This window comes from Mya arenaria, chromosome 1 (genome assembly GCF_026914265.1).
Source record: "Mya arenaria isolate MELC-2E11 chromosome 1, ASM2691426v1".
Classification (NCBI taxonomy): domain Eukaryota; kingdom Metazoa; phylum Mollusca; class Bivalvia; order Myida; family Myidae; genus Mya; species Mya arenaria.
The window spans coordinates 44,270,200-44,282,478 of NC_069122.1; the positions used below are offsets into that span (position 1 = coordinate 44,270,200).

Below are 12,279 nucleotides of genomic sequence, written 5' to 3' on the forward strand. Positions count from 1 at the left end.
ACACACTACATATATCCATTCTGAGTGCTTGCGTTTGGTCAAGTGAAAAGAGAACGAGGGAACTTAATTTCGGAAATAAATAAGTCGGTTAAACGTATATGAGAATTTGGTTAATTATGTCAGATGTCTAATAAATTGATCAAGATACGAAAATAATGCTTTGATGTGGTTTTCACGGCGAGGCGATCGGTATCTTAGGAACTAATTAGATGTGAATCTGTGCAGAATTATCCCATTCGTAAATTGAGCGAATGTGGAAATTTAACATTGAAGTTGTGTTGTCTTAACCTTTATGTACATTAATGTAATTACACCTTTTTTAATGTTCGCTTTATGTCAACATTGGTCGGGATATATATATAATCAATGACTTTATTGACAGGCTTCCAACATAGAACTTATGGACAACATGTAAAGCGTTCGACACATCTACACTTTTTTTCATCTAAACTCATGTTACAAATACATGACAAAAACATGAGAACATTAAGGCATTGAAAACACTTTACACAATAAACATAAAAAATAAATCAGTAAACACTTTATGATTCATTATTATGAGTTACATTTAGATAATTACAAATATCAACTTACTGATACCCAGTATGAAGAGTCAATCAAATATTTACCAAGGGTAAAACACATTATTTTTCATTTCTCAAACTAAAGTGAACAACAATATGCTTCAGGAATTTACATGATATAATTAATTTGATATTGTTATCATCAGGTTTGGTCTGAAATATTTCTGAAATTTTATACATTTGTAGACCGAAATGATCGTCAATCAATAATTCAATAAATCTGTTTCTATACTCAGCAAAAAAGTTACATTTAAAACCTAGTGTAATAAATCACTAAAACAGTTTTTTTTCGCAAAATCTACATCTTTAGCCATTCAGTATTTGGAAATTCAGTACTTTCTCTGATATAAATCATATCGTATTTTATAAATATAGATGTGATTTGTTTTAACCATTGGAGTTTATTCCTTCTACTTTTGTTATCATATACATATATCTTCTAAATATCGCATTCAACACAGACACTGGAAGTTATGTACAAGATGGGATTATTAGCTTTGACCAAGAACTAATCATTTGTGTATCGATATCTATTTGTAATGATTTTATACCTTTGCTCTATAAACCATACAATCTATCGTGTTACTTGTTACATTATTTGTACATGTTTCATTTTTTCTCATATTCCTTTAATATATAATTACTACTATAGCCCAACCTTTTTATTAAAACAAACAAAATTTTATATTTTTTTTGTTTTAAAAGAACTATTTTTTTAGTCAGTAGATAAACATAATTGATTTGCTTTTTAATGAAACAAGAAAACATAGATTGTGTTGATTGTTTCGCAATATGATCTTTAGCTTTACAAACTTCTTCAAGCAGCTTTTAGGTCTTTGCATGCACACAAAACGTTTTGCGTAGTCAGTAGAAATGTGCATTTTTGAAACAAACATATTGTCTATCGTCGAACACTTATGTGTATCATTTTTTTCAACATACATGTAATTTAGGAGTCTAATATTTAACATGGTTGTAAATAGCTTTCCAATACAACAAAACAGTGCAACTAGACAGTTATTGGTGTGTGCAATTTAGAAGCTGAGTATTTTATACATTTGTTTTCTTTTTGTATTGCATTTGTTTTACCTCATAACATATATTATGAAAATGTCATGTATCACAGTGAACATGTTAATACTATATTTTAATACATATTATTTCTTGTAAAATAACTGCCCAGTCTACGACATTTTTCTTAACTTCATTACGCATTTTATTAAAATGTCATGTATCACTGTGAACATGTTAATACTATTCTTTTTAATACATATTATTTCTTGTCAAAAAACTGCCAAGTGAACGACATTAAACACTAAATATACAATTAACATTCGATATAAATGGATAATATAGAACAAGAATTAACAATGCAGACTAACATTCCATAACGCAGTGTTGGTCAAATCAAATCCATCTCTCTATTCATCAATCTATATTGTTGAATATGTTATAATGTTGATATGATTGAGGACTTTTCATAACTTTATAGTGTATCCCCAGGTCCGAGGGTATACCGGGGATAGCCGGGGAAATTGACCGTGTTTATACTTTCCATGTGACCCCGCAGTGCCCGGTGACTGCGGTGGTTTTGTCTTCACGCCAAATGTAGCGGAAAATTGGCCTTATCTAAGGTCCCTTGGGTGCGGGGGCATTTGGCGGGAGTTTTACCAGCAGATTGACGGAGACTTTGCCCGGGATTGGCTGGACCAAAAGTCAAAGTCCCTGCTATTCCCCGGACCTGGGGGCCGTGGTTACAAATGACTGGTGCATAAAGTGGTTTCAAAAACGTCGCTCTATTATTCCTTGTGTTATAAATACTGCATGGATTATCTTAACATTGGGAACAGAAACACGAATTCTGATAATGTGTTAGTAATACACATAATTGTGTACAGTCATCGAACTCACAGGAATTAACCTATATCAAAACGTTCACCCTAACAATAATTATACAGAAAGTAAATATTGACACACATCCGTGCGGACTTTCATACTAGTACGTATGTGAAAAACTACAGAAACAAGCTCATTAGCCAAAAGTTTTAACATAAACCCCGTTTAATGGCACTGGGTAAATGCATATAAAAGACATATAACACAAAAGCAAAAAATCACAAACAAGAATCATGGAACAACAACACAAAACCTTTTTAAATTGATTGTTAGAAATTTCCCAAGCAAACCGGTAACGGATAACATGCTCTGATGTTAGCCTATAATAAATTTGATAAAAAAGTTATCATAAGCATATATACAATCATAGTTTACGTGCCTCCGGTTCAAAATTAATTGATCAGAGCATTATAGCGTGGTAACACAAATGCAAATACACGTATAAAAATGTGTATACAATACAACACATATATGAAATCAATTGTTTACATTGTTACTCGCATGTTTAGCTCATTTGTTTCGGATAACAAAAACGTACACATACAATATTTTGTAGCAGAAAGTCAATATACAAACTCATTAATTTCATTTATCAATATACAATTTTTTTTTACAATTGCAATAAATTTTAAGCAACATTAAAGTAATGTATAGAAAATAAAATGCACAAAAACTCACATACTGTTGCCCCAGCTGGCAGAATCCTTGTTTCTTTTTATGTAAACCTGTACAATTGGATGAAATGTTTTGACCTTGAAGCTATCAATGATAAATCATTTATGGAATAAATACGTTGAAACACAGCACTACATTTTGAAAAGTAAATACAAAAATATAATTATTTTTTTATCTGACTGAACAATAAAAGCTAAACATTCAGATTGTTTATGATTGATTCCTTTATTTTTAAAATGTCATTATATTGTCTAAGTAATATCGAACTATAAATTTTGCTTAAAAGTCAATTTAAATTTTCGAGAGTCAGTTGCGGTATCTAAATTATACGATTCCTTCATATTTCAGTAAGAAACATAATGATATCTAAATAAAAACACTTTCGAAACACGTCAGCTATACAGTCTGTGAAACACACAATTTATACTTCATAACATAGTTACTTCAGCCTCCTATTAAAAACTTAAATTGCAATCAAGACAAAAAATGTTCAGTTTACACCAGGAAGTCGATCTTCAAGTGATGAACCTTTCCTGTTGATTCTTCTGTTGCCTCAACGTCAATTTCCGTTCCTCCAAAGATGAACCTTACACTGGCCCATCTGTCTAATCCGCTGCCGGATATAGGGACACTAAGGTTGCCAACCCTAGTACACCCTGGATCTGTGGTATACATGGGATCCTTTTGATATGTGGTAAAAATTGAAAAGTCGGCCGATGTTTGCTCTGTGGTTAGTGTATGATATCTATTTGTAGACTGTGCGTCACCAATCTTAAGTTTTTGTCCAATTTCTACATGCTTAGAAAAAATATCATCGCATCTGGCTTCTCCGTTGTAGAATATTTTTTTTGCTGGATCATGTTTTGCTTCATCAAATGGATAAGTTGTATTAACACCGTATGTCAGTTTGCTAATACGTTCTGTGATAGCGTTGGGGTTGTGTCCAAATATCACAGCTCCTTTCAGTACTGCCAGGCTAGCATGCTGCGGTACGATTCTTTTCAGAGCTTCGAACCCTTTGCTAACAGCGTGTTGAAGCATAGGCGATTCGGAAAATCCGCCTACCATTAAAATCGCTTCAACACCTCTGTTCACTGGCATGCGTAGAACTTCCGTCAAGTGTTCAACAGTACTTGAAACAGATGTATCGAAAAAACGTCTGGCAACGCTTGCGTCGATCTTGACCTTCTCGTTTGTCATTGACACCTGTTGATTTGAATTTAGTTTATTTAAGCAATACATAAGGGATATTATGATAGGACGCTTTTCTGGTGACCTGTATCACGTCGAGTTCGGTGTGTAAACACGTATCCGTCGAGACCGCAGGTCGAGACGGATACATGTTTACTCACCGAACGAGAAGTGATGCAGGTCACCAGAAAAGCGTCCTATCATAATATTCCATTTATTATATACCTGCTTATTTAGTTATTCCTTTTTATTTTTCGGTTTCAACATGATTGAAATTTACCGCCATCTGTCAAATGCGCGTATGAATTCGAATGTGTTACGTAGTTTTGTGTAATGAAGTCAAGGGAGGCTACTACAGCAAAATGAAGTCAGAAGTTACAGAATTCACTTTATTGAGCAAAATAAGAACAAAATATGGTATGTTTTAGTAAAATAAACAAATTGCTAATACGAAAGCAATTATTAAATTTCACAGCACAAAAAACAACAACAAAAAACGATACTTATTCAACAAGTATACACTAATCGTCATTTCCTGTAGACGTAACGCGGCCATTTTTAAAAAAAGTAAACCTTCGTGGGATTTTTTGACGATCATTATATGCAGGATTGAGGGATGTTCGTGAGTTAATCGCTATTTTATCGATGAAGCGAATTCGCCTTCTTCTTTGTATTGGCAAGCTGCTTATATTTTATGATAATAAACATGGATAATGCAACAATTTATGAACTTCGAAATGGCAAACAACTAATTCATTAAGTAGCTGTCTAGAAAAAATGGGAGTGTTCTCTGCTGCGTGCTTATCCTTACAGTTCTTTGAAGAACATAAGAACCATGTTCCTTAATATTTACATGTTTCTGGAGCGTGAGTAAAGTTAGATAATTTAATGTATTTAAAAGTTGACAGGTTTTACCATTTATTATGGTCACGCTATTTACTCTCATGATACGGAATCAGAAAACGACAGTATCATGATACGGATATTTTACTACGGCGTGTTGTATTTTCACTGTTGGATATGGAAAAGGAATTTGATAGGCATATAATAATAGTAATTCATTTCCAATTAATTAACTTGTTTCGCCTTGATCGTTTTGTCTTTAAACGTGATATTGGTTAAAATAAATCATACTGGACTTGTGTCAGCTGTTTACATTGTTTTACCAATTTACTTTTCTCTCGTTATTTCTTTAATTTAAAGTTTCGTGAAAATTGAAACAAAAATATTCATCAAAATGTCTTGTTTAAAAGTATTTATCAATAACATAATAACCATTATATGGTAAATTAGACCGATCCAGTATTTAAAAGGATACAAGGAGAATGGTTACTTAATGTAATTAAGTAAATGTTATCCAGTATTAACCGAAGTCGAGTAAGATGTGTCCTTGATGAGGTCTTTCAAGGCTCGTCCCTGTCTTGTCTCGATCAAGGAACGGAGCGACTCAGGAAGGGATAAAACCGTCTTGCTGTCCTTGTCTGGGGAAATGACCCGCTTCTTGTTTTCGAACCGATGAAACATGTCAATGTAATCATCCAGGTGTTTTCGCTTTAAATCGGCGATGGCGTCAAACCCTGTACATGAAAATACATATCGATTATATGTTTTACGTACGTTAAAACCAAGGGTTTTGGTTAATAATTTTGTTTATTTCATTGAAAAGTTATCAAAAATGTCTGAGCAATGCCATCTTTTCATGTCCAATATTCAATATTGATCTTAGCCTTATCCTTAGGCATGCCTCAGTGATTCCATTTAGCCGATTGGTCAGCTTAATATACAGGACAATCAAAACACTTAGATTCCTATCTTAAGCTTAAGTTCAATCTAAGATTGTTATTGAATACGGCCTTTTGGCTGATCACGTTTTATATATAAAAACAGGTCCAAAAATTCCTTACACGTTAAATAAAATGCCATATATGCAATACTATTCACTACCTGCAATTTCATTCATAAAGTCTTTGAAGGCTTCGTCGACCTTAGTTCCACCCCACGCACCACCGCTCGCCTTATACACTTCCTTGACGTCCATCGAGTGCAATACTTCATGAACGGTGATGTCTACTGTGCCACCTAAAGTATATTATACTTCCTAGTTATTGTAAATAGCAACATGTCATCATAGGTTTACTATGAATTTTACTTGTTAGGTATACTATACAAACATACGTTAATTTGGAATGCCTGGTGACCCCATACTGTTTTGGTATCAGTTAAAATGATCTTGAATGTAAAACAAGAATATGTAGACATTACACAAAAAGCTATATTACAAACACATTATTTGGGCATTGACAGGCTGCAAAACTGATTATTTCAATTGTGATAAAGAGCAAACTACCAACCACGATAATTTTATGTGTAATGTAGTATATTTCAATTATAAATATTCAGGCCTTTGATTTAGTACAATGGCTAATAGAGCTATCATAGAGCTGGCTTTGTAGGTTGGATTCCTAGAACCACATCAACACCAAAAACAATACTAGCAGCAGAATAAACAACACCAATAACATATTTCTTCTTCTTATGCTTAATCGTATAGCCATTACGTCTATCGAATGATTTAATGTTTAGTAATACATGCACACATATAGTCAATGTGAGGTTCAGACTTCATGATCATTTGTGCAACGACAAATGTTTTTAATCACAGATAACCCGCAATTCTAAAATGACTACTATTTCCATTACTACTTTTACTTTGGCAAAAATGCTTTCATACTAAAACGAGTGCGAACACAAATAGAAAGCTTTTGAGGTCAGCATTCCTATTAACGCAAACAAATATGGTTCTTAAACGACTTTGACTACCAAATGTAACTTTTACTTCTACGAAAATCCATCCGTACAAGTCCGATATATTTCGCAAAATCTGTATAACTAGGTGCGCTTCGTTTCAATATTTGTTTAACTAATGTCAAGGTATCAAATGATGGTAACACGTATACTCGAATATACTTCATAATATTACTCATTTTGCGAAACATTACTTGTACATGTAGCTACCCGTACCGATACAAGTTAAAATTTGCTTAACAGGTACTTTTGCGAGTACCTACATGTAGATGTAGTTCCAGTGCCATAAACACGCTTTCCTCGTGAATATATACATCCAAATACTGTTGTTTTGACGTTTAAATAGAAAACATAAAAACCGTTTTTGCTTCAGTTTACTCAAACGCGTGTGAAAAAGTCCACACATTTCGCAAGGCCTTGGTATTGTCTATACATTTTAAACTTGTACACCATACACATACCTGGATGCCGTTGCTTTTAAAAGGTACTTAAATACGTGAAGTAATGGCAGTGGTAAGTTTTACCTCCTGCGTCCAAAACCAGATATTTCTGTCCAGATTTCAGCTTTCCGAGCGACGTTTCATTTCCGCTTCTTTCAACCGGTAGGTGGCGACAAAACAGTGACGCTGCCTCTGGTTCTAGAGCGACAGTAAGCCTTGTTTCCTCGATATCAGCCTAAAGGATGGTTAAGGAAAGTAGTCAATGTGTCAAAACAACAGACATAATACAATTATTCACGCACTGTACTTATTTACATATTCAAGCGTTCTTAAAAAATGATAATTTTGTTAGACACAAACAATTACAAGACTGTTAAACACCATGCACATAGTATAACGCATAAGATAAAGACCATGACATATCAGATGTTTTCAAAATTAATCAATGCAATACAATGTACCTTCGATACCTTTAAAAAACATGCTTATATTTCTCCTTTTCTATCAGCTGTCTGTATACCCACAGTGTATTGAATGTCTATACTAGTCGATTTACAGTTTTAGAACGACTGACATTGTTTAAAAAGCTCTTTATCGTTTGTCAATTTTTATATGGTTTATAATACCTGTTTAGCGGCTTCTCTCATAAACTGCTTGGCAGCATTATCCCAGATTGCTGGCACAGTCAACACCCAGTGTATATCATTCTCTCGTATTTTGCCAGAAATTCTGTCGTTTGAAACTCGCCAAAGGTCGTCCTTGAGCCATCTTCAAGCCAATAAAACTAGTATTTATTTGTTTTAGTTTTGCGCATGTTCAATGATAACTTGTAGTTAATAATCCTACTTTAATTAAAGAGATTTATTACCACCCTTTTGATAATCTTGACATATATGAACCTTATATAATCGAGAGGAACCAGTAACAAACTTTTAACAACAATTATTTATTAATTGTGTTTAAAAGCATTTTCAAATATGAAATACAAACTTAAAAAAACCTGGAATACAGAATAAGTTTACAAACTAATTTCACTGATCATGCTATTTTTGAATGTCGACCGATTTAATTCCAAATAAAATATTCATACTATATGCACACTATCTAAATCTAACAATACGTTCAGTATTATTCCCACTAAACTGTTATTCTTACAGAAGAATTTTATATTAAAACCAAGAGTTGAGAAATCTGGTAAAACATTTAAAGAGACTTGTTTAGCCTTGAAAAATCAAAATCTGACAAATACAACATATAGGAACAAATTGTAATGAATATAGGTCACAAGGCAGATAAAACTAGATTATCAAACATTAATGAATTATAAATACAGTAACATTTTTGAACACATATATTTATTTGATAAGGAAGCACACATATGTAATATGACAGTTTTATTACTTGACTTACTTGATTGCTAGTGCGAATACAGTTTTTGCAGATAGATGACGACTGTTTTCGTCCTCTATAAGCATATCCCGTTCGATTTTCTGAGGCAAAAGGATATTCTGATAACATCAAAATAATAAAAAAAGGTTGTTTGTTTGCGCGAGTTTATAGGAAAGATTTCAATAATATAGTTTGTTTAATCAGAAGCGTTTAAATGTTTACAACTAAGCTTCTGTTTAGATATTGCTATATTAAACACGTTATACTTAGGTAGATGACAAAGAAGATGTAGCAAATAAAAATAATTGTCCTCGAAAGAACTTTACACGATTCACATTCACTTCGAAACGAAACGACAAAATAATTTTAAGTTAAACGCTTAGCCTGATATCAACTTACCTGAAGTGTTTAAAAAGAAGTATTGTTTTTTGTCAAACGTTGATTGGTATCTATATGAAAAAGTTATTTACCTGGTAATTTCTATAAATATGTCAAGAAGAACATATACGTATAGATATTTAAACACCACACTGGAAGATAATAAGAATTTAATGGTAAAATCAACACGTCAAATTGAGTCAGAAAATACAAATAGCAAGATGTGTGGGCGGATGAATTCCATAAGGTCAATTTTTCCCTCTTACCCTGGACGTGTACTTGCCTTGTTCCACAATTTCATTTTAAATCTTTTAAAGAAATAGTACGAATCATGCTCCTCATTGTCTATCAGTTCTGTATATCTTGTCTCCGCCTCAAATCCAAATGCCTCAAGGGTTCTTCCGTCGGGCTTTATCAAAACCGTTGTTGGTCCTTACCAAAAGAACATATACGCGTGTTATAATTAAAACAATAGACGAGGCGTTTAAGTTGAGGATTTTTATAAAAACAATATATAGCACTAAGTTTGAGTATATTTGTTAATCCTGTATTTCGTCAAAGTTTTACTTTATTTCATTGTTTTATTCTTTAAGTATTTTTAAATTTATACAACGGCTCAGTGTCACATCAATTCATTTCTGAAAGGACTCGAATAACTAAAAGAAACAGACTGTAAATGACTATGTTCTAAGAAGTGCAGTCAAACTGTGAACAAACCTTACGCATAGCTAAAACGCACGTATATGACCAGACATCACATACCCTTCGCCGATTCATATCCCTGCCACTGTTTTTCGGATATCTGTGTTGGATCATTTTCGTATTCATGAAGAAAAGAATACGCCCAACTCGAGTACGCAGTACCAAAATCTATGGCCGCAACCAGCAGTGGTTTCGACTGTTTCAAATAGAGGTATTTTGAGAAACCTGCATCGAATCGAACGAAGCAATCTACATTAAAGTGAGAAAATGGCCTAAAAAATAATAATATCAAGTCTAATTTGCAATGAGCTGAGACGAATCCAGGATTTAATGCTAGAGGAGATGGGGTAGATACCGCGGCGTACCTTCAGACATACTCTTAACACATCGATATTACAAATATAGGTTTCCAATGTCTCTTGAGGTCGGCACGGGGAAATTTTGACTGAAATGTTGCATTCTTATGCATTCTAAACACATTGATTTTACAAAGTACTGGCAACAAGATCATTGAAATAGAACAGACTGAAAGCAATATAGGGACAGCACAGCACTAACATATCAATGCCATTTTTCGTGTAGAAAGTATAATTATTTACTAATTTCTTTTCGCTCGATTGTAACGACAGCTTACAAGTGCACTCTCGAATCCATTGCCTGGGTAAACACCAGCACTTGTGTCCATTATGAGGTCATGAGAACGGACCCCTAGTGTGATCTGACCCACATTCTCTTGAGCGAGAGGCGGGTACGTATACCAAGCGACCACTCTTACGGCCTCAGCACTTAGTACTAGTATTGATAGTAATAGGATGTTGAAGGATATGAACTGCTACAAACTCTTTACCTTTATAAGATATGCGTACATGTATGAATATCATTTGTCTTTCAATATCAAGTTTCTTCGATACAGTGATTCGAAAATGTACTTACAAGAGACATGTCGGGATCCTTTGTCAACTGGAATCAAACACAATCCGGAAATAAAAATGAAAACAATGATAATTCACTTTACTTTCTATATTGATCAAATCCTGCAGTATTTTACGATTTGATGATAACATGCATATACACGACGCGTAATTCCATTTGTTTTATACTTCCTCTTTCGATATACGCTTTTCTTGCAATGAAATACGGCCAATTGTTTTTCACAAGTTTGTATATTATTGATAATCATTTTACCAACGTCGTAATTTAATTTGTCATTTGTACACTGCTAAATTTACCTTAAGCGATTCTTTATTTAAACTCCAGCAGTCTGATTATTTCAAGTTGTATAACAGGAAGTAGTTTTTGAAATACCTACTAAATTCGTTGGAAGTACCTGTTGACAATTAGTTTAAAAGTATGCGTCCAAACATGCACGTTGTGCTTTAAATTCTGGCGCGGATCGTTGAAAGGCATAAAATGGAACAAAAAACTTATCCTCATGGCCTCTATTCTTTTAGCAGATACACGCGACTTTCTGTTATTTATGAAGGCTTACCATTGCATTATCATTTGTTTATCTCTTATTTGTTTGTTTACATCACTAGCGGATCCGAGGGGGGGGGCGCATTAGCCCCCCCCCCCTAAAATCGTCTAAGTGTACTTATGATTTCATTATAGGAGAAAAAAGTAACAAAATACGCCCAAAATGCACCATTTCGTATTAGAAAGTGTTCAAATTTTCCTTGTTTTTACCCACAAATCCCCCTGCCAACACCTTTAACCAAATAAATTTCGATTCTGAGGGGGTGGGGGTGCAAGTCAAAAAGTTACGCCCTTAAGTTACGCCCCTCTTACGTCGAATCATGGCTCTGCCAATGTACATCATATTTGTTTAATTTTAGAACAACATTCTTTATCTCTTTCTTACTATTAGATGATAGATGATTACCAGACTATTGAGTTTATTTCACTTCACCAACTTAGCTTGTTTTATGTAAGGAATAGCCAAATACAGGCTAATTGACGATGATTCGGTTTTTTTAGTATTATTAATATTATGATATAGTTTGCTGATGACATTCTGATAATATGTCATTTCATTAAAAAAAATAAAAGGGATACAAGATTTATTTGTCGACAAATTCAGTATCCAACCTTAGACTGAGAGACTAAATAATAAAACAGCATTTTAAAAATTACAGCCCAGCAGTTAAATGCGATTTTAAATGATTTAAGTGAAGTATGGCATTGAATTAACAAGATGTAAAACTTAAAGATACGACAGG

At 33.5% G+C, this 12,279-nt stretch overlaps 1 protein-coding gene across 4 annotated transcripts; it reads right to left on the minus strand.

The window, feature by feature from the left end:
* Positions 1–354: 354 nt before the first annotated feature.
* On the minus strand, positions 355–11,388 carry LOC128230658 (heat shock 70 kDa protein 12A-like). 4 transcript variants are annotated; one of them, XM_052943197.1, is made up of 10 exons: positions 11,290–11,388; positions 10,994–11,020; positions 10,121–10,256; positions 9,642–9,790; positions 9,002–9,081; positions 8,218–8,359; positions 7,676–7,826; positions 6,291–6,425; positions 5,715–5,923; positions 355–4,361 (listed from the first exon to the last, which is right to left on the minus strand). In XM_052943197.1, the coding sequence occupies exons 2-10, from the start codon at positions 11,000–11,002 to the stop codon at positions 3,651–3,653; spliced, it is 1,722 nt and encodes a 573-aa protein (XP_052799157.1). In that variant the 5' UTR covers positions 11,003–11,020; positions 11,290–11,388; the 3' UTR covers positions 355–3,650. The 4 variants fall into 4 exon arrangements, with proteins under 4 accessions (XP_052799157.1, XP_052799096.1, XP_052799223.1 ...); XM_052943136.1 differs by lacking the exon at positions 11,290–11,388 and having other exon boundaries at positions 10,994–11,281; XM_052943320.1 differs by lacking the exons at positions 355–4,361; positions 11,290–11,388 and adding an exon at positions 4,380–5,205 and having other exon boundaries at positions 5,665–5,923; positions 10,994–11,281.
* Between the last annotated feature and the right edge of the window lie 891 nt (positions 11,389–12,279).

Coding starts and splice junctions, on each gene's coding strand:
- LOC128230658 (XM_052943197.1), bottom strand. Junction 9,791..10,120: donor GGGATATGAATCGGCGAAGG/GTATGTGATGTC, acceptor TCTTTTGGTAAG/GACCAACAACGGTTTTGATA. Junction 7,827..8,217: donor TGAGAGAAGCCGCTAAACAG/GTATTATAAACC, acceptor ACCATCCTTTAG/GCTGATATCGAGGAAACAAG.